Here is an 18,228-nt window from a genome sequence, read left to right as displayed (position 1 = left end):
TCAGCAGATAGGAATCATGCTGCACGAGGACCTGAGTTCATATTCCCAAACCCATGTAAAGAGCTTGGAGTGGTCAGATCACACATGCAGACAGGAGGATTGGTATTAGCTTTTAGCCTAGCTCTAGGTTCTGTGAGAGACCTTGTTAGGTGGAGAATGACAGAACAGGCTACCTGACATCTTCCTCTGGCCTACACACACTCATGGATGTATGTACCTGCATATACATGTGCATATTCATTCACACATACATAAATATACCCCTACCCACACACATATACATGCACAGCAAACAAGACAAAAACAAACACCAAAGGTAGAAATAATATTTATAGTTACATACACATACATCTACCATACATATATGAGAATCACAGACACCCTGCATGCGTATATGTGAAATACATCGCTTGAGTTGTACTGAGCCCTTGTCCCATGCATCTTTCTTCCTTAAGTAGGGTAACCTAAATAGAAAGACCTAGTGTTAAGTGTCTGTAATCTCATTATTTTGGAAGCCAAGACAGGACATTTCTATGAGGTTAGGGCACAGTGAACATCAGCCCAGCCAGGGCTGCATTGCAGGATTCTATTTCAAACAAATTGAAACAAAATGAAATGAAAACCAAAACAGAGTGGAACAGAATGATAAACACCAGCTAAAGAGCCATGGTCTAGTTGTTAAGGGGGCTGCTGTCAAGATCCCAGTGGAAGAATCACTGACAATCTCAGAACACTCATAAGAATATGTTTTCAGCCCCTGCCTCAGACTAAGAACCCCACCAGCAGCCCCTCTCTCGCCAGCCACATAAGACCTTGCTGAGCTGCAGGTGTGGTTTGTACGACTTCTCTTTCCTGTCAATTCCCAAACATGTATAACCATGCTCTTGGTCACTGCTCATCAAAGAAGGCTGACCCACACCTAGCATGATGAAAGGGAAGCAGATCAACTAAGCAATGCTTGAGGAGGTGTGACAGGGTCCCATATCAGGGAGGCAATCAACACGTCCTGCAGCCCAACCCAGGGGAGAGGAGATGGCTCTTTCGGTAAAGTGCTTGCTGCATAAGCCTGAGGATCTGAGTTTAGATCCCCAACACGCATGTAAAAGCAGGGTGTTGTGTACTGTGGAATAATCATCTCATACACTGTAAAGCTCAAATTGGTTTAGTAAAATGCTGAAGTATAGGCAGGGCAGCCAAACTAAGGATGATGGAAAGGATAAGGGAGGAATCAAGAGACATCAGCCAGATGCAGGGGAAACATGAGATGAACATGCCATGCTAATAAAGGCCCTGTCAGAGCATAAATAAGAAATATGGATTAACTTAAAATGTAAGAGTTAGCTAGTAATAAGCCAGAGCTATTGACCAAGCATTTACAATTAATTATAAGCTTCTGTGTTGGTTATTTGGTACTGGCAGCTGGAATCGGGACAGAAACATTTGATTGCAGTTGTGTACATCTGTAATTCCAGCTCTGGACAAACTAACTGAACCAATGAACTGAGAGTTTGGTGAGAGATCATGGCTCAAAAATCAGATGAAGAACAATTAAGGAGGATACCCAGCATTAACCTCTGGCCTCCACATGTATCCACATGAACATATTTATAACACACACCACAGCCTGAGGGATCTGAGAAAGTTCAGATCTGGGGGATCAGTGCCTGGGGGGGGGGGGCAAGAGCTCAGGATAGGAGGAGGTTACTTACGAGTCCAGCTCTCTGGGGATACTGCTTACACTAAGGTCAATGCAGACCTTATCACGGATTTCCTGAGGCTGCATGGCACCAAGAATGATATAAGTGGTGTTCCGGTTCTTCATTATAGCATTGGCAGCCGCACAGGGACTTTCAGGGAAGGGAGACAGGCTCATCACAATGAAGATGGGCATGGACTGGATGAGCTTTTCTATGAAGGCCCAGGAGGTTCCGTCCACAAACTGGGCCTCATCAATGATGAAAACAATCCTTTCTTCTCTCACTGTCTGGAAAAGGGAGAGAAACAGGGACATGCTTGCAGACTCTGGGATCTTGTGCACAGGTGGGGAATGTGTAGTCATTGAGTTTTATGGTTTACACTTTGTAGATCAGGCTGGCCTCTAAATGACAGAGATAGATACCTCTCAACCATGTTTTCAGTCAGGAATAAAAGTGTGTGCCACCACGACCAGCTAGGAGTGGCTTTATAAAGAGAAAGCAAGGGAAGGAGGGATGGAAGAAAGGAAGGTAGGAAGAAAACAGAAAGCACTAAAGTCAGTGTGACTCACCCCTGTGATCCCCACACTTGGGAGGGAGACAGGAGGATCAGGAGTTCAAGGCTACCCTTCCTATCATGAGCTCAGAGTCAGCCTGAGCTAAGAGACCTTTTTTCAAAACAAACAAAACCCTAGAGCATAACGCAGTGGTGAAGTGTGTTTTTAGTATGTCCTGGGTTGAATTCTTAGTAAAAGAAAAAAGGAAAAAAGATCATGTAAAAGTATAGGATAATTAGGGTTATGGGAGTATCTGCAAACTCAAAGAAAAAAAAGCAAAACAGAAAACAATGCTCATTACATAAAAATAATGGCCATGTCAGCTAAAAGTCATTTTAATCCATTTTAATCTACTCATAAATGATCCTGAGAATATGATTTTTTTTCTGTGACATATGCATAAGCACCATGGGCTAGGTAGTGTGTACATAGTCCTGACGGAGACAGATCTGCTCCTGACACTGCTGGTGGCTTGTGTACTTTGGTTTAAACTCTGGTATAGGTTACAGTTTAAATAGATTGTGTATCCTTTTTCCTGTACAGGTTACTACTAGTCTTAATTATTCGTCCACTCATTAAACATTTAGTGTATATCTATTAGGGTTGTGCACAGCTCCAGCAGATGCTGGAGACATGCAATAGACCATGAATGCATGGTATCCCGTCTCATCCTCTCAAGTCCTAGGATCATGAGTGTGCCACTGTGCTGGGTGTGTGTGTGTGTGTGTGTGTGTGTGTGTGTGTGTATACATGAGTGCAGGTGTGTCCACACAGGCCAGAAAGAGTTGCCACTCTTTCTGGTGGAGCTGGAGTTGATGTGGGTGCTGGGAACTGAACTCGGGTCCTCTTAAGTACTGAGTCATCTCTCCAGCTCTTCTATAGCTGAATTCTGAACAGATTCAGCTCAGGTTTGGAAGGACGGAGAGAAGGAAGCACTGGCAGATATGGCTGTCCCATGCTTCCAGTGTTCTTTGCCAGCAGAGTCCGAGTCCCTTGAGGCAGCTGGCTTTGTGACCATTCTGTCTAGTTTCCTCCCCCCGTGGCGTGACCCACAGGTGCTCTTACTTGCTCCAAGATCTTCATGAACAGCGCTTCCAGTTGCTTTTGCTTTCTTAATGTGCTCATCTTGGACATCTCCCGGGAAACAGGGAACTGTGCAGAGAGCAGAGTGTGAGCAGAAGGAAACAGCGATGGGAGAGATGAGCCACATTGTCTCCGAGTAAATCACAGCAACCGTTCTCAAGTTTTGGATGCTCAAATGCTACTCCCTCCAGTGCCCTCCCTGGCTTGAATCCTCTGTGCCACTGAACAGAATAGCTTCAGGACAGAAAAGAGCACACGCTATCTTTACGTTTGATGCCACTTTTGACAACAGGGTGATTTTGATCCCTAAGTCAAACAGGATAGGACAGTGCGGTTATGACAGATATGCAATTCAGTAAGTGGCTGTTTGGGTTTTCCTGGGCATAGCACTTTTGAGATACCTCCATTGTCTTCCAAGAACATGGCACCGGGGGTGTGGATATGGCTCAGTGGCAAAATAAATGCTTGGCAGTGTGAGGCCCTAAGTCCACCCTTAACTCCTATAACTAAATAAATAAATGTATTTTTTTGTTTGTTTTCTGAAACAAGTTTTCTCTATATAACAGTCCTGGCTGTTCTGGAATTTGCTCTGTAGACCAGGCTGTCCTAGAACTCACAGGGATCCGCCTGCCCCTGCCTCCTGAGTGCTGGGATTAAAGGTGTGAGCCACCACTGACCACCAATAAATATAAATTTAATGTGTGTTGTTTCATGTGAGTTAATGATCTAAACTTCAAAACCCTTATATTAAGTGTTTATGTGTAATAGGGAATTGCATTATCATCTTGGTTTACCTGAATGTCTTTAGGACTTGAAATAAATCTTGACTGATTAAAAAAGATTTATTTTATGTGTGTGTTTTGCTTGCATGTATGCATATGTGCCGTGTGCATGCATGCTGCCCACAGAGGTCAGAAAAAAGTATTAAGTCTCCTGAAACAGGAGCTATGAATGGTTGTGAGACACCATGTGGATGCTGGGGACTGAACCCAGGTCTCCTGCAAAACAACGAATGGTCTTAACGGAGTCATTTCTCTAGCCCCTCGACTACAGGTTTTAAATATTTGTTTTATTTATTTTTAATTTGTTTATTTTTTATTTTTGTTTTTCGAGACAGGGTTTTTCTGTAGCTTTGAAGCCTGTCCTGGAACTAGCTCTTGTAGACCGGGCTGGCCTCGAACTCACAGAGATCTGCCTGCCTCTGCCTCCTGAGTGCTGGGATTAAAGGTGTATGCCACCACCTGGCAAAGATTTATTTTTAACTATGTGTGTTTGTATGCATTTATGTGTGAGTCTGTGCATGTGGGTGCAAATATCTACAGAGGCCAGAAGAGGACATTAGATCCCCGGAGCTGGAATCATAGGCACTGGTTGGTTGGTTGTCAGCTGCCTAATGTGGATTCTGTAAATTCAGGTGCTTTGCATCAGCACTACACGCTTTAAACAAATGAGCAGTCTCTCTAGCCCCAGATGACTAAGTTGTTTTTAAAAATGAATATAAATGCAGTTCAAGGAGAATGGAGAGACATTAACACTTGGATACTGCAGGAAAGAATAAGAAAGGTGTGCTGGCTAGTTTTACGTCAATTTAACCCAATCTAGAGTTATCTGAAAGAAGGGACCTCAATTGAGAAAATGTCTTTTGTAAGATCAGCCTGCAGTCAAGCCTGTAGGGCATTTTCTTAATCAGTGATCAATAAGAGAGGACCATGCCTGAGCCAGTAGTTCTTAGAGCCAGTTCTCTAAGTGCTCTGGAAGAATCGGCGGCACTCTAGGATAAATTTTAGCCTTGCAATTGCAGAGGAATCAGCCTCTAGCAAACTGACTCCAACAGCTTAGCCAAGGGCTCCTTTACTGTTATACAATTTACATCCTTTAGCAAGTCAGTTTCTACATACCAAAACCTGTTATCTGAAGCTCCCAAAGAGACAAATGCCAAAGCGATTCCTAGTCACAGGACATCTCAGTTGGCTGAATCCTCCTGTCACCAAATGTTGTATAGGCTTTGGAAACTTTAGGGAATTCCCAGATAAATTTTACATACTTCAAACAAAAGGTACAGGACACAAGAGGTAGCCATCAAAAAGGCAGGTCAAAGCCAGGTGCTAACACTCCATCAAACCAGCCGCAAAATTCGGAGTGAACTCTCTCCAACTTCAAGAAAGCAGGCTGGTGGGTGTGGTGGCCCATGCCTTTAATCCCAGCACCTGGGAGGCAGAGCTAGGCAGATCTTTAAATTTGAGGCCAGCCTAGTCTACAAAACAAGTTTCACAGAGAAACCCTGCCTTGCTGGACAGTGGTGGCATATACCTTTAATCCCAGCACTTGGGAGGTAGAGGCCGGCGGAACCCAGTAAGTTTGAGGTTAGCCTGGTCTACAAAGTGAATTCCAGGATGGCCAGAACTGTTACACAGAGAAACCCTTTCTCAAAAAAACCAACAAAAGCAGACAGAGCAAGCCATGGGGAATGGGGAGCAAACCAGCAACAATAAGCAGCACCCCCCCCCCCCGCCCCATGGCCTCATCAGCATCAGCTCCTGTTCTTTTTTTTTTTAATTTATTTATTTATTAAAGATTCCTGTCTCTTCCCCAAGCTCCTGTTCTTTGAGTTCCTGTGTTGACTTCCTGTGATGATGGGCTATGATCTGGAAGTGTAAGCCAAATGAACCCTGTCTTTCCCCCCTTGGTTTTGGTCATGGTATTCCATCACAGTAATATTAATCTGACTAAAACAAAGGCTAAAGGCACATGAAGTCATATAGCATCAGACAGGAGCTGCCGTGCTTGGCCCATAGCTATTTTTTTTTTTGCAGGAGTCTAATGCAAGCTAGTTACCTGAACATGGAAGATGTCATTAAGAAGACAGTGGAATTTATCATCCAACAGCATCTTGACTTTATTTTGCAGATTGGTCTGTCGTTCTTTGTAATGTTTACAAGTATCTAGACCTAGTACATTAGCCATGAGTATCTGGATGGTATAAAAATTTTGATGGAAGCTGATCCTAGTCAGTGCAATAGCAATAGCCCTGTTCATAAGACAATCGAGAATCAGGAGAACATTTTTAAATACAGTCCCTGGAGAGAGCAAAGGCTGGAGGGAAGTTCTGATTTCTCATGCTTAGCTGCAATGCTTAGCTGCAAGGACGGAGATTTATTGAGCTACCTGGAAGCTGTTTTTATTCCTGCTTCAGGTATCCCAACCTCCTCCATCGTCCCACGATGTTAAACTTGGTATCTTCTAGTCCTGCCATCACTGCCTGCACCCAGGTCCCTTAGACGTGTGCCTATCCTGCTAAAACAGCATGCCACTTCCCGTGCCTGCTGTCAGCGACCCTCTGAAGACAACCCCTTCTAGAAACTTGAATAATATAGAGAACATTTGCTGGCGTGTGTGAAACCTGCAGTTTGCACCCGAGTATACCACCCAAAGCAACCCAAAACCTGAACAAAACAAAATGAGGTGAATCTTGCCTTTTTTCTATTTAATGCTTTTCAGGGTTCCCATGGCCTATTTTGTGTGATATACAGAGTGGCCAAAGCCTCATTGTGTCTGCCTCACTCCTTTCTGCCTGGCTATCTACCATTACCAAGTGGATGGGAGTTTCCTATACAGCCGGGGCTGTGTCTCTTCTCTAGGACTTTACTTTCCTCCTGTCTAGAGATGGCGATTATTGGCCACAGCCCCACTTCTGCAATGGCCTCTTGGAAGACTTTCCTGATGCCCTGAATTTAGGCTACCCAATTGTCTTTACATTCCTGCATTGTTCTGCTGCCTGCCTCTGCCAGCACCCTCACCACATTCCTTGCCATCTTCTAAGCTCCTTGAGAGGAGGGACCATATAGCACTCATCCTCAGGGCACTGACACACTCAGGATTGACTTGTATTCCCCAAAGTCATCCAACTACTGCAGAATCAACTAAGATGAGGCTGTAACTTGAGCTGGGTGTGGTGGTATGTGCCTGGAATCTCAGCATTCAGGAGGTAGAACTGAGAGGATCTAATGTCAGGCCTAAGAATGTCAAGGCTAGCCTGGGCTACATGAACCTCTGCCTGTAACTAATACTTAAGTAAACATGTGTACATAGAAAACACACACAGAGAGATGCTGTGTGAAGGCAGAGATTTAGATAATGTGTCTCTCCAAGCCAAGGAGCACCAAACATTGGCACTAAAGCACCAGAAGCTAGGAAAGAATAACAGGACAGAGTTTCTTAGTCCTTGGGATTCCAACCCCACTGACACCTGGGTTGAACTCTTAGCCTTTCTGGTTTTATGGTTGCAACTTTGTTGCAGTCCCCTGGTGACTAATAGGGCATTTAGCAATTCTTGAAACATAGTAAGTATATAATGTAGTAAGTAATGCGGTGACTCAGTGTTTCTTGCTGTAATCATCTCCTTGTGAAACTGACTTTTCTTAGGCCTGACATTAAAGATGGATAGAAGTTGGATAAAAAAAAATAAGATTAACAAGCACTTCCACCTTATATACCCCTGCAGTTAGGAGGGGAAGACACAAGATACTGTTGTCATAATCTTGGTCATCGTTACTATACAATCCAGCCCCTCAGAGTGGCAGAGTGCTCATCCCGAAGAGGGTCCTTAGGGGGTCCTTACAGCCCTTCTTGGGTGAAGTATAGCATCCCACAAGCTCTGCCCTTCAGATTGAAGGTCTAGTGACCCAGCATTCTTTGGCCCTGTTCTCAAAACTAAAGGGCTTAAAGCAGCAGTTCCCTTTTGGGTTCCCCAGACAAATTCCAACCGCGGTGGCCACATCTCTGCTAGATGTCACCTACCTAGACACTGAGGTTAAGCAGCAAGTTTTCAAGTCTCCAAGCATGCCCAGAAATTAAACTGAGGTCTCCAGATTCAGCCCCTTTTCTCTTAGTTTGAAACACTTATTACTAATTACCTATTCAGCTACAAGGGTCAATAGCTCTAGTCCTCTAGTTTGCCTCAGGCAAGTTATAAGCAGGAGAAGACACCAAAATAAGGGAGATTCCTTTAAGGATGCCAACATTTCCAAGGTCACAAGAAACGTGATTTCAAGACACACTAACCTGTGGTTTTCATGCCGGGAGGCCAGGTATTCGATCTCCGTAAGCAAGTGGCTTTTGCCATATCCTGGAGACCCTTCATACATTAGAACTCGGCTGCAGTTCGTCATCAGAAAGTCTTTCATGGCAGACATGAAGTAGTCGATCTCCTTAACACGTCCTGTTGTTTGTTTGTTTAAAGAGCAAACCCATTGACAGAGAATAGTTTAGAAATGGTTTTGAAAAGGCACACAGTGATACCCTAAGAATGTCTTTGGAGTTCCATTGCTCATGGTACTTCTTTAGGGTTTGGTTGGTTGTTTTTGTTTTGTTTTGTGTGTGTGTGTGTGTATGTGATGTAGCTCAGGCTGGCTGGCCTCAGTGTTACTATGTGGCTGAGGATGACCGTGAAGCCCCCATCCCCTGCTTTCACCTCCCTGGAGCTGGGGTTACAGGCAGGTGCCTCTATACCTGACCTGAATTGTTCGTGGAATTTCTTAAAGCTCTATACAGTCTTAAAATTTTTTTAAAAAATCTTTTCCTAAGGCTTTAATTAGCAAGGTGATTTTGCAAGTTTATTTGGTTTCTACAAGCTGTGAAGAAAAGTTCCTTTGTGGTTGCTCCCTCGCCCTACACCAGGCCAGGAATGGAACCCAGAACCTCTGGAATGCTAGCCAAATGCTTTACCACTGTAATATCTCTATTACCAAGAGACAGTATTTGTAAGATCATTACAATTTCATTTAATTGTCTTGTATAAAAATCGAGTTTTGAATAGGTTATACAACTAGGAATTGAACCAAGGCTCTTAACTTTAAATCTTATTTTTCTGTTTTCTTTAACCAACTGATTATATAACTAACACATGCTCACTGTAGAAAATATGGGAAATGAAGGAGGAAAAAGAACAATATAAAAATCATCCTGGGTGACAACCCTATCACTTTTTTTTTCTGGCTGCCTTAAAATGTGTATAGTAGGCGGCAGCCCAGGCTGGAACCTGATAACTCAGCCCACAGTCTCCGAAACCTGGGTGAATGGGAAGGAGATGGAAGAATTGGACTCTCATAGCAACGAGCAATTTCTGTGAGAAGAACTGCGGGTTCATATTGGGTCTCTTCTAGTTTCTTTGCTGGGAAGATTACTAAGGAGGCACCATTTTGTTCGTTGTGGATAGAGCACCTGTATGTGTTATCTAATGTCTTTGCTAAAATAGAGTCATGTATTCATGTAGAAGCAGTCTAGAAGAGGACAGTATATAAGCTGTCTGGCATTGTAAAGGTTTGAGTATTGTTTGATGGAAATTACTCTGCAAATTCTATCGCTTCTCTTGAGCGAAACATACCTTTTGCGGAAATGCGTCTGAACTTCAGTGATGTGAGCTGTCTTTTGAGACTTGAGGCTCATTTGGGAGACTGGAGTCAAGAGCCATGTAGTAAAATCCTCCAGCTTTCTTGGTACTGGCTATATGGAACACTTACTTTCACTGTATTCTAAAAGGACAGGGTTTTTTGTGGGGGTGGGAGCAATGTTGTTTGTTTTTTTTTTCTTTTTTGAGAGAGAGTTTCTCTGTGTAACAGTCCTGGCCATCTTGGAACTCTCTCTGTAGACCAGGCTGGCCTTGAACTCAGAGATTTACCTGCCTCTTCCTCCCAAATGGTGGGATTAAAGACACCTGCCACCACTGCCAGGCTTCTAAAATGAGTTTTAAGTTAACTTATTTTTAAATCCATGCATCATATTTCCATCTAATCAAAGCCCTGGCTGGACTTGTTCATGCATGCTTGTAATTCCAGCACTTAGGAGGGGTGGCAGGAGAATTAGAAGCAAGTTCAAGGCCAGCCTGGGCAATGTGAAATCCTATCTTGAAAAACAAAACAAAATAACTGATAAACCAAACCTACTACAGCAACTGTTACAACTGTTTTTGATCCTAATATTTTTCCAGGTAATTTTGTTGCCCTCTGTCATAGTTTTTTTTTTTTTTTTTTGGAACAGGAATGCTTATCAAAGAAGAACATTTCCCACACTGCTGATCTTCTGCAGTTTATCTTTATATATAATAGTTTTGAGGGTGGGAACCTGATTTTTACCCAGGACTGTGGAATATGACCTAAAGAGGCTGGTTCATCATCTGGATCAAATGGAGGAATGTCTGTGGGTCATCCCATGGGTTCTAAGATCACTACCAGTCCAGCAGAAGGGGTCATCGCTACCTCTAGGGATGGAAAAGAAGGCCTTACAGGAGTGGGAGTACTCTCCTTCTCTAGCTCTGAGTGTGGGAGTCTGTGTTTACCAGGTGCAAGCCTTAGAGTGGGGGGCAGGGGTTCTCTTGGCCCAAGTGCGGCTGTACAGCTCAGGAACTATCAATTTCCTGCAAAGACACTAAGATTCCAGCCTAAGCCAGGTGGTAGTGGTGCATGCTTTTAATCACAGCACTCAGGAGGCAGATGCAGGCAGATCTCCCTCCATGAGTTCGAGTTCAGCCTGGTTTACAAAGTGAGTTCCAGGACAGCCTCCAAAGCTACAGTGAAACCCTGTTTCAAAAAAAAAAAAAAAACCAAAAAACAACCAGACAAACACACACACACACACACACAAAGAAGATTCTGGCCTAACATTCATCCAAAGGAAGGGATAGAGTCTCCTCTTAATGGCCCTGATACAGTGTGACTGATTTAACTTCAGATACATCTTTCAGGGATGTTAAATCTAACAGAAGGGATCAGCAAGGGCTCCTCCAAATAACTGTCCTCAGAATCTACACCCAGGCTACACCGAGTCTCTGCTCTTAGAAGTACTACTGCCTTCTTTAGATCTACTTCCCCCTCCAACTTGAATTAGGTCCCTGCCACCAAGAATCCCAACCACATCACTTCTCCATAGACTGGAGATGAAAGCAGACGTGTGGATGGCAGGGGACTGAACTCTGTCACCACCCACACCCTCAAGTCCTTAAACACTTAAATATAAACATTAAAGCAGAATTTCTGGAAGAAAAGTAAGACATACTTTCAAAACATATGGGTGAGGAAAGATTTCTTAAATAGCACACCGAGAAACACAGGTGAAAAACAAATGATTGACAGATGGAATTACATTCCAGTTAAGAATTCTGCTCATTAAATGTCAGGGAAGCGCTTGCCTTGGCAAAGCACATGATTGAAAATAGAACAATCCTGAGATGTACAGATAACACAGAAATCTGGGAAGGGTTCCATGTTTAAAGAGAAAGAGAACACCTAGTGGTGTGGTGGCACAGGCATGGAATACCATTATTCCAGAGCTGGAGACCAGAGGGTCAGAAGTTCAAGGTCGTCCTCAGGCATATAGACAGTTGAAAGCCAACTTGGGTTATAAGGACCATCTCAACAATAGTCACCACAGCAAGAAAAAATACAAACTAAACCATGTCTCAAAAAAAATTAGCCCAAATGAAAAATAGAGGAGAGATTTGTATTAATCATTTTACAAAAAGATGGATAAATAGACAAAAAGGAACTCACCACACCAGAGCAATAACAAGTGGAAACTACAATAAGGGACCATTCTGTACCCCACAGGGTTTCCAAGTCCTAAAGACTGACAGAAGCGGCTCTTGGCAAAGATGAAGAACAATGGTATCATCTGCCAAAATTATACTCTTTGTACTGACAAAATCACTCGTATATATGCATATATGCACATGTATGCATACAATTACATAATACTAGGTGAGCATACATATTCGTGCTTATTTGTCTTGTTCTTTGGTTGTGCTGGTGCTTGTGATGATGTCTTGTCCTCGGGCAGTCTCCTGAGAGCTGAGATTCCAGGGATTGCACCGGGCTATTCGTCTTCTATTAGAAAATGCTTATTACAAAGAATGCTCGTGGTAACACTGCCTGTAAGAACCTGGAAATGACCCAAATCTTATATACCAGGAAAAAAAATGAATGGTACATTTATAAAATGGCATGAAATATAGTAATAACTGGAAGTGACTCGTAGGAACAGCCAACAACATGGATACATGCCATAACACACTGCTGCATAAAAGACTGCCAGAGTGTAAGATACGTCTCAAACCATCACCACCACCACCATCAAACAAAATGAAAAATAAGCATGTATGTGCTTTCTGTCTAGTATATGTAATATACATATGTGCATACATGTAGATATATGAGTGATAGTGTCAGAACAAAGAGCATGCGGGGGGGGGGGGGAGTCAACGTAAAAGGAACACATAGGTATTTTCATGTGCGGCCACTCTGTGCTTTTGTGTCCAAATGCCAGGCAAGAACTAGTTATAGAGATGTGGAATCCAGATTCTCACTGTTTCTCCCACTCCCCTTCTCCCCCTACCTGGACAGTGGCCGGGAGTGGCAGAAGACTCTGCCCTTGACCTTTGACTCAGGCTTTCTTCCCAGGGACTTGTGAACCTTTTCCCTGGGTCCCTCTGCTCTTCTCCTTCACTTCCTTCCCTGCAGACTCAGGCCCTTCCTGGGGAGTCGGTGGTGGTGGTGGTGGTGTGTGTATGTGTGTTTTGTTTGTATTTTCGAAGGGGGAGAAAGAAGAATCAAAGATTCTGTCCCAGCGGAGGGAGAGGTGCTGTCTGAGGCGGGGGAGAAACAGGGAAGGCAGACAGGTATCCTCAGTAAGGTAGGTGGTTAGACCATAAACATGCTGGGCAGGGGAGTCAAGGTGGGGGGGGGAGAAAAAAGGAGGCAAAGGGGCCAGACGCAGACCCTTTGACCTTAGGAGGTCAAAGTAAAGGAGCAGAGCCAGGCACAGAGGTGTTTCCTGGGGTGGAGGGGCAGACACAGTGCCTCCCCCTTTCCTCTTCTGCCCCAGCTGCTCTGGTCTTTTCTGCATCCTCTTCCCACGGCAGCAGCCTTGGCCCTGTCATTGCATCCCTATCTCTTGCACGTTCAACCCTCTACTTCCTCCTTTTGCATGGGCACTATTACAATCACTATTTTAAAGTATGATTCCCTGAGCATAAATTATGGATGTGCAAGAGACAAGGCCTTTGTGTGTTGCCCACGGTGGCCCTAAACTCCTGGGCTCAAGAGATCCTCCTACCTCAGAGTCCTGAAGAGCAGGGGAGTCATCATGCTGGATTTAAGTTATTCGTTGGTTTTTTTAAGACAAGGTCTCACTCTGTCAACCCCGCTGACCTGGAATTCCTATCTAAACCAGGCTCACCACAGACTCACTTTGTCTCTGCCTCTTGAGTACTGGCATGAAAGTGGCAAACCACCCTGCCCAGCTTTGTGTATGTTTTTAAATAAGCATAAACGACCTGGAATATTAGAGCCCTGGGATTGGGAGAGGTGAGGGAGGAAACAGGAAGGCACATGAGAAGATTCCTAACACGTTATTTTCCTTTGTTTTTCTGTATGAGTATATATGTGCGCATGTGCACTGTATAGATGGACAGACATGGGGCACCTGTGCTCATGGACAGAATCCAGGACTCACCCACTGGCTAGACTCTGCAGCCAGTGAGCGCCGGGATCCACCTGTTTCGGCTCCACTAGCTCTGGGGTTACAGAAATGTGCAACCACACCCAACTTTGTATGTGGGTTCTGGGGATTTGAACTCGGGTCCTCATGTTTACATGGCAGATACTTTCAACGCTGTGCCATTCCCCGGCTTCATTTTTGTATTTCTTGACCTAGATTATATTTTCATTTTGTCATAATTCGTTAGGATGTGCTCTTCTCGTTGGTATCATTTTCCTATATGTCTTGTTAGAGTTCAATAAAAAAGTTCGAAGAATCGAGAGCTTGTACAACATGCACGAGACCCTGAATTAGTCTCCAGTTGCCTCCTATTCCCCCCCCCAAAAAAAAACAAAGAAAGTTTCAAATCCCGGTTCACTACCTACCCATCAAAGGGTAACCCTCATGTCTTCTGCAGATGAGATATGCCATACCAAACATGCTAAAGAAAAAAAGAGAAAGAGAGAGAAAAGATGTTAGATTCAAAACAGAAACACTGAGAGAAAAAGTGACTAGTCTTTAAACCTTTTTGTGGGTCTCTAACAAGTCTCCCTTTGGTTGCAAATACCGAAGGGAGAGAAGAGAAAGTCTACTTGTAACAGAGTTCAAACACTGTCTGTACCAGCCGTTACCATAGTGCCTGGCTCGCTATCCAGCAAATGGTTCTTGCTCTTTCATTGGTAGACAGGAACCCTTCGGTGGTGGGTCATGGAGCCCAGTGATCTTGGATGTGCTGCAGAATCTCACATCCTGGAGACATGTTATGAGCTGCTCACTAATAGCTCGACTTTGCTGAGCACACGCTAGGTGCCTAACATAGCTGTGCTTTTACACTTTGTCTTTTCTTTTACCAGTATCTTTAGTTCTGACAAAAAAAATTAATATGTATTATTAATAAGTATATGAATCCTGTGTTGTGGCTGTAACCCAGTGGGAGAACATTTGCCCAGCACACGTGACACCTCAAGTTCAATTCCCAGTACTGCCAAAAATAATCCACAAAAAAACCAACCACACACACACACAAAACAAACAAGCAAAACCCCAGAGGGGGAAAGTACTACTCTAATGTCCATTTTACAAATGAATAAACTAAAGAGAGCTTAACTTGCCCAGCATCCTGAAGCTCATGGTGACAGTGTCTAAACACAGGTCAGGGTGCATATGCATTTTCACGTGGTTTTTACTTTGAACCATCCCTTCTCTGTTCTGTCATGCTACTTTGTCTTATTCTCTGATGGTGTCATATTACTCTGTCATATGCACCTATCAAACTCTCCCGTGCAATATGCAGCTAACTTCATAAAGTAAAAATTTCAGGTCAGGATCCAAGCCCTATTGATAGCTGTATCTGTCTCCAGACTCTTTTTTCCTGGAGAGATGGTACAGAAAAGATCATGGAGAGTGCAAGGATTTGGGGCTTGTATGGAAGTTGTCTGTATGTAGTAACCCACTTCCCTACCGTCCCTGTACCTGCACCCTTTGTGGTCTAGCTGGGCACTGCCTTCCTGCTCTGGCTTTACCTTGGGAGTGCTCTGACCAATCAGATGTCAGCAAACATGAGAGAAAGAGGCTTGTGCATGAGCCAGCTGCCTCTTGTTCTTCACACGTGACTCTGACAACCTGCCTGGTGGAGGACGAGACCCACAGAACCAAATTGCTCCAGTTCTGTAAGCCCAGCTGCCCCAGTGGTCTCAGCTGATGTCATTCATTGGATCATTCAAAACCCTGCTGAACCCGGGCACGGGGAAAAAGCAGCATGAGATCAGCCCAACTGTGACAGTATCAATTGTGGCCCATAGTTCCCCGGGGTGGGGGGGCGACCTGTTAATTGTGTTGGGGATATAACACAGCCCTAGTGAGCAAAGCCAGTGACTAGAGCCCCTGTACTAAAAAAAAAAAAAAGTTTGCTGTTTTGTCCCACTGAGGTTTATGGTTGCCTGTGAATCTGGGTTACTGCAGCACTTTGAATCTTGGCTCCCTGGCTTTAGAGAGAGATGACCATTGGTGAGTCATTTAATAGCATTTTAATTTATAAAATTGAGACAACTGTTTCTACGGCACACGGTCAAACATACGAATAAACAGTATTTTTGAGGTAGAATGCATATTTAATAAGTGCTCACTAAAAGTTATCATTAATCATACACTTAGTCCAGCACCATCGTGTGATGACTCATGTGTGCTAACACAGAGGGCTGTGCCCCAGAAATACAAAGCGAATAGGAAGAACTTTCTGAAGGAACTGCAGCCTTGGTTGACCGATTCTTTAAGACTTAAATTCTAATTTGTTCCTGGAGCAACAGTTTCCATTCTCCATGTTGTTCGTTCACTGTTTATGGCTTACTGTGTGCCTAGCACAGGGGATAGAAGGGCAGATAAAAGGTACTCAGTATCCAGCCTCGCTGGTAACAAACACAGGGGATAGAAGGGCGGACAAAAGATACCCAGTATCGAACCTGGCTGGGCTCACAGTGCGGTGGGGGGAAAGTAAAGCATGTCAGTAGTTGTGATATAGGAACTGGGGGTGCGATTTAGAGGTAGAGCAAGTGCTTAGCCTATATGAGGCCCTGGGATCCATCTCTAGAACCAATAAATAAAGAGACGGTGAAGTAGTGTGAAGACAGTCTACTAGAGGCATGTACTGTTGACTTACACAGGGGTGAAAAGGGCTCCTTTGTCTAGTAGGTGAGGGAGAATTCCAGAGCCACCCTTGCAGAGAAAAACATTCCTGAGCTATATTATAAAGGTGGGTTGGGCAGAGTGGCAATGATAACCTGCCATTAGACACTCCCAGTGAGGGTGTGCAGGAAGGGATGAAGTTGAAAAAGTTCCCTTGTATGTTACTGCCAGGAAATTGACAGTTAACACGAAGTGTTTAGCAGCCATCGAACAATTTTAAGTTCAAAGGGACATCTACACATCTAAGCTGGGCTTCAGGAAAGACCCACGAACAATAGCTTAGCCTTTTTTATCCCTCTTGATGCTGGACACACAGTTAACACATCATTGGGTACTGAATGGTCCATCTGGTATGTACCAAAATCAGGGAACTCTGTTCTGTTTGCACAGTTGCTGAAGAATCACCCTCAATCTCTCAGGCCTATGTGAAGATGGCCCTCTTCCATCTCGCTATATCAGTAGGGTGGAGAAAGATGAGGGTTGGCTAAAGACTGGACCCAGGTGGACCCAGGTCTGGGAAGGCATAGATTTCAGCTTCATGAAATGGTCTTGAACCTCAAATGGGGGACCGATCCTTTGCTGTCAAATTTCCCCTTTACTAGAAAATATAAAAACTGTCAGTGACCACACTCACACTTTCTCATTAAGGCCCAAACACTGATACACCGGTCCAGAGTCTGCAACGCCTTTCATGACTTTCTTTGGAAGCTCTTTAAAAAAGTAGGCTGGTAGGTTGCTGCCATCATAGGTGACAGAGTCACAGGTCACGATGCCTGGGTAATACATCATCATCCTGGCAGCAATATTGACCTTCTGACCAATGACTACAACAGGAAGGAGCAAGTTAAAGGGGAGAAAAAACAAAAGCTGGTAAAAGGCACATAACTTGAGGAAACTCCCCAAATGGCTTTTCCCCTTTGTTTCTTCTGTCTGTCATGAATGGCACATGAATTTAGCCTTCAGTTGGCCAGTGCTGATTTCAAACAATCTTCAACAGTTAACTCAGCCAGTAGCAAAGTTTCTGTTTCACCTGGGAGACCAAGGGGATGGTCTGTTTAGGGACTGAGGGCCCTTAAATGTAGAGAGGTGTTTGTAAGGCAGACAGCCACAGGCCTGTTGAATAAGATGTACCTTATCTTCTATAATGAAGTAGACCAGCACTGTGTTGGTTAAGGCAGTGGTTCTCAACCTTCCTAATACTGTGACCCTTTAATACATTTCTTCATGTTGTGGTGACCCCAATCATAAAATTATTTCATTGCTACTTAGCTGTAATTTTGTTACTGTTATGAATCATAAAGTGAATATCTGATATGTGACTCTAGGGGTTGTAACCCACAGGTTGAGCATCACTTGTAAGGGTTCAAAATGTTGTATGTCTACTGAATGAAACATTGTTTGATAATTCAGTGTGTGTGTTGTTAGTTTGTTTGTTTTAAACAGAGTCTCTCTGTATAATCTGGCTGGTCTGGAACTCATATGTAGACTCACAGAGATCTGCCTGCCTCTGCCTCGGGGATTAAAGGAGTATGCCACCACATCCAGCCATGGTTTTGTTTTGAGACATGGTATCACTCTGGCCGTAAGCCCCTAGTGGACCATTTCTGCTAGGTAGGTCATAATCCCAAAGATCCCACAGCTTTCCAAAACAGTCTCACCAGCTAAAGACCAAGTATTCAAGCGCA

At 43.9% G+C, this 18,228-nt stretch overlaps 1 protein-coding gene across 2 annotated transcripts in view; it reads right to left on the bottom strand.

Annotated features, from left to right (window-relative positions):
• Adcy10 (adenylate cyclase 10) overlaps positions 1–18,228 on the bottom strand; it is a 67,197-nt gene that overhangs the window by 32,203 nt on the left and 16,766 nt on the right. For both annotated transcript variants that reach the window (XM_075987473.1, XM_075987472.1), the window contains exons 11-16: positions 17,178–17,367; positions 14,248–14,303; positions 8,396–8,552; positions 6,170–6,362; positions 3,317–3,403; positions 1,710–1,984 (exon numbers count right to left, since the gene is read on the bottom strand). In XM_075987473.1, the coding sequence (XP_075843588.1) occupies positions 1,710–1,984; positions 3,317–3,403; positions 6,170–6,362; positions 8,396–8,552; positions 14,248–14,303; positions 17,178–17,367 (958 nt within the window). The remainder of the gene's footprint in view (positions 1–1,709; positions 1,985–3,316; positions 3,404–6,169; positions 6,363–8,395; positions 8,553–14,247; positions 14,304–17,177; positions 17,368–18,228) is intronic.

This window comes from Microtus pennsylvanicus, chromosome 10 (genome assembly GCF_037038515.1).
Source record: "Microtus pennsylvanicus isolate mMicPen1 chromosome 10, mMicPen1.hap1, whole genome shotgun sequence".
In the NCBI taxonomy this organism is placed as follows: Eukaryota; Metazoa; Chordata; class Mammalia; order Rodentia; family Cricetidae; genus Microtus; species Microtus pennsylvanicus.
The sequence above is the reverse complement of the archived record's forward strand: the minus strand, read 5'-3'. Positions and strand labels throughout refer to the sequence as shown.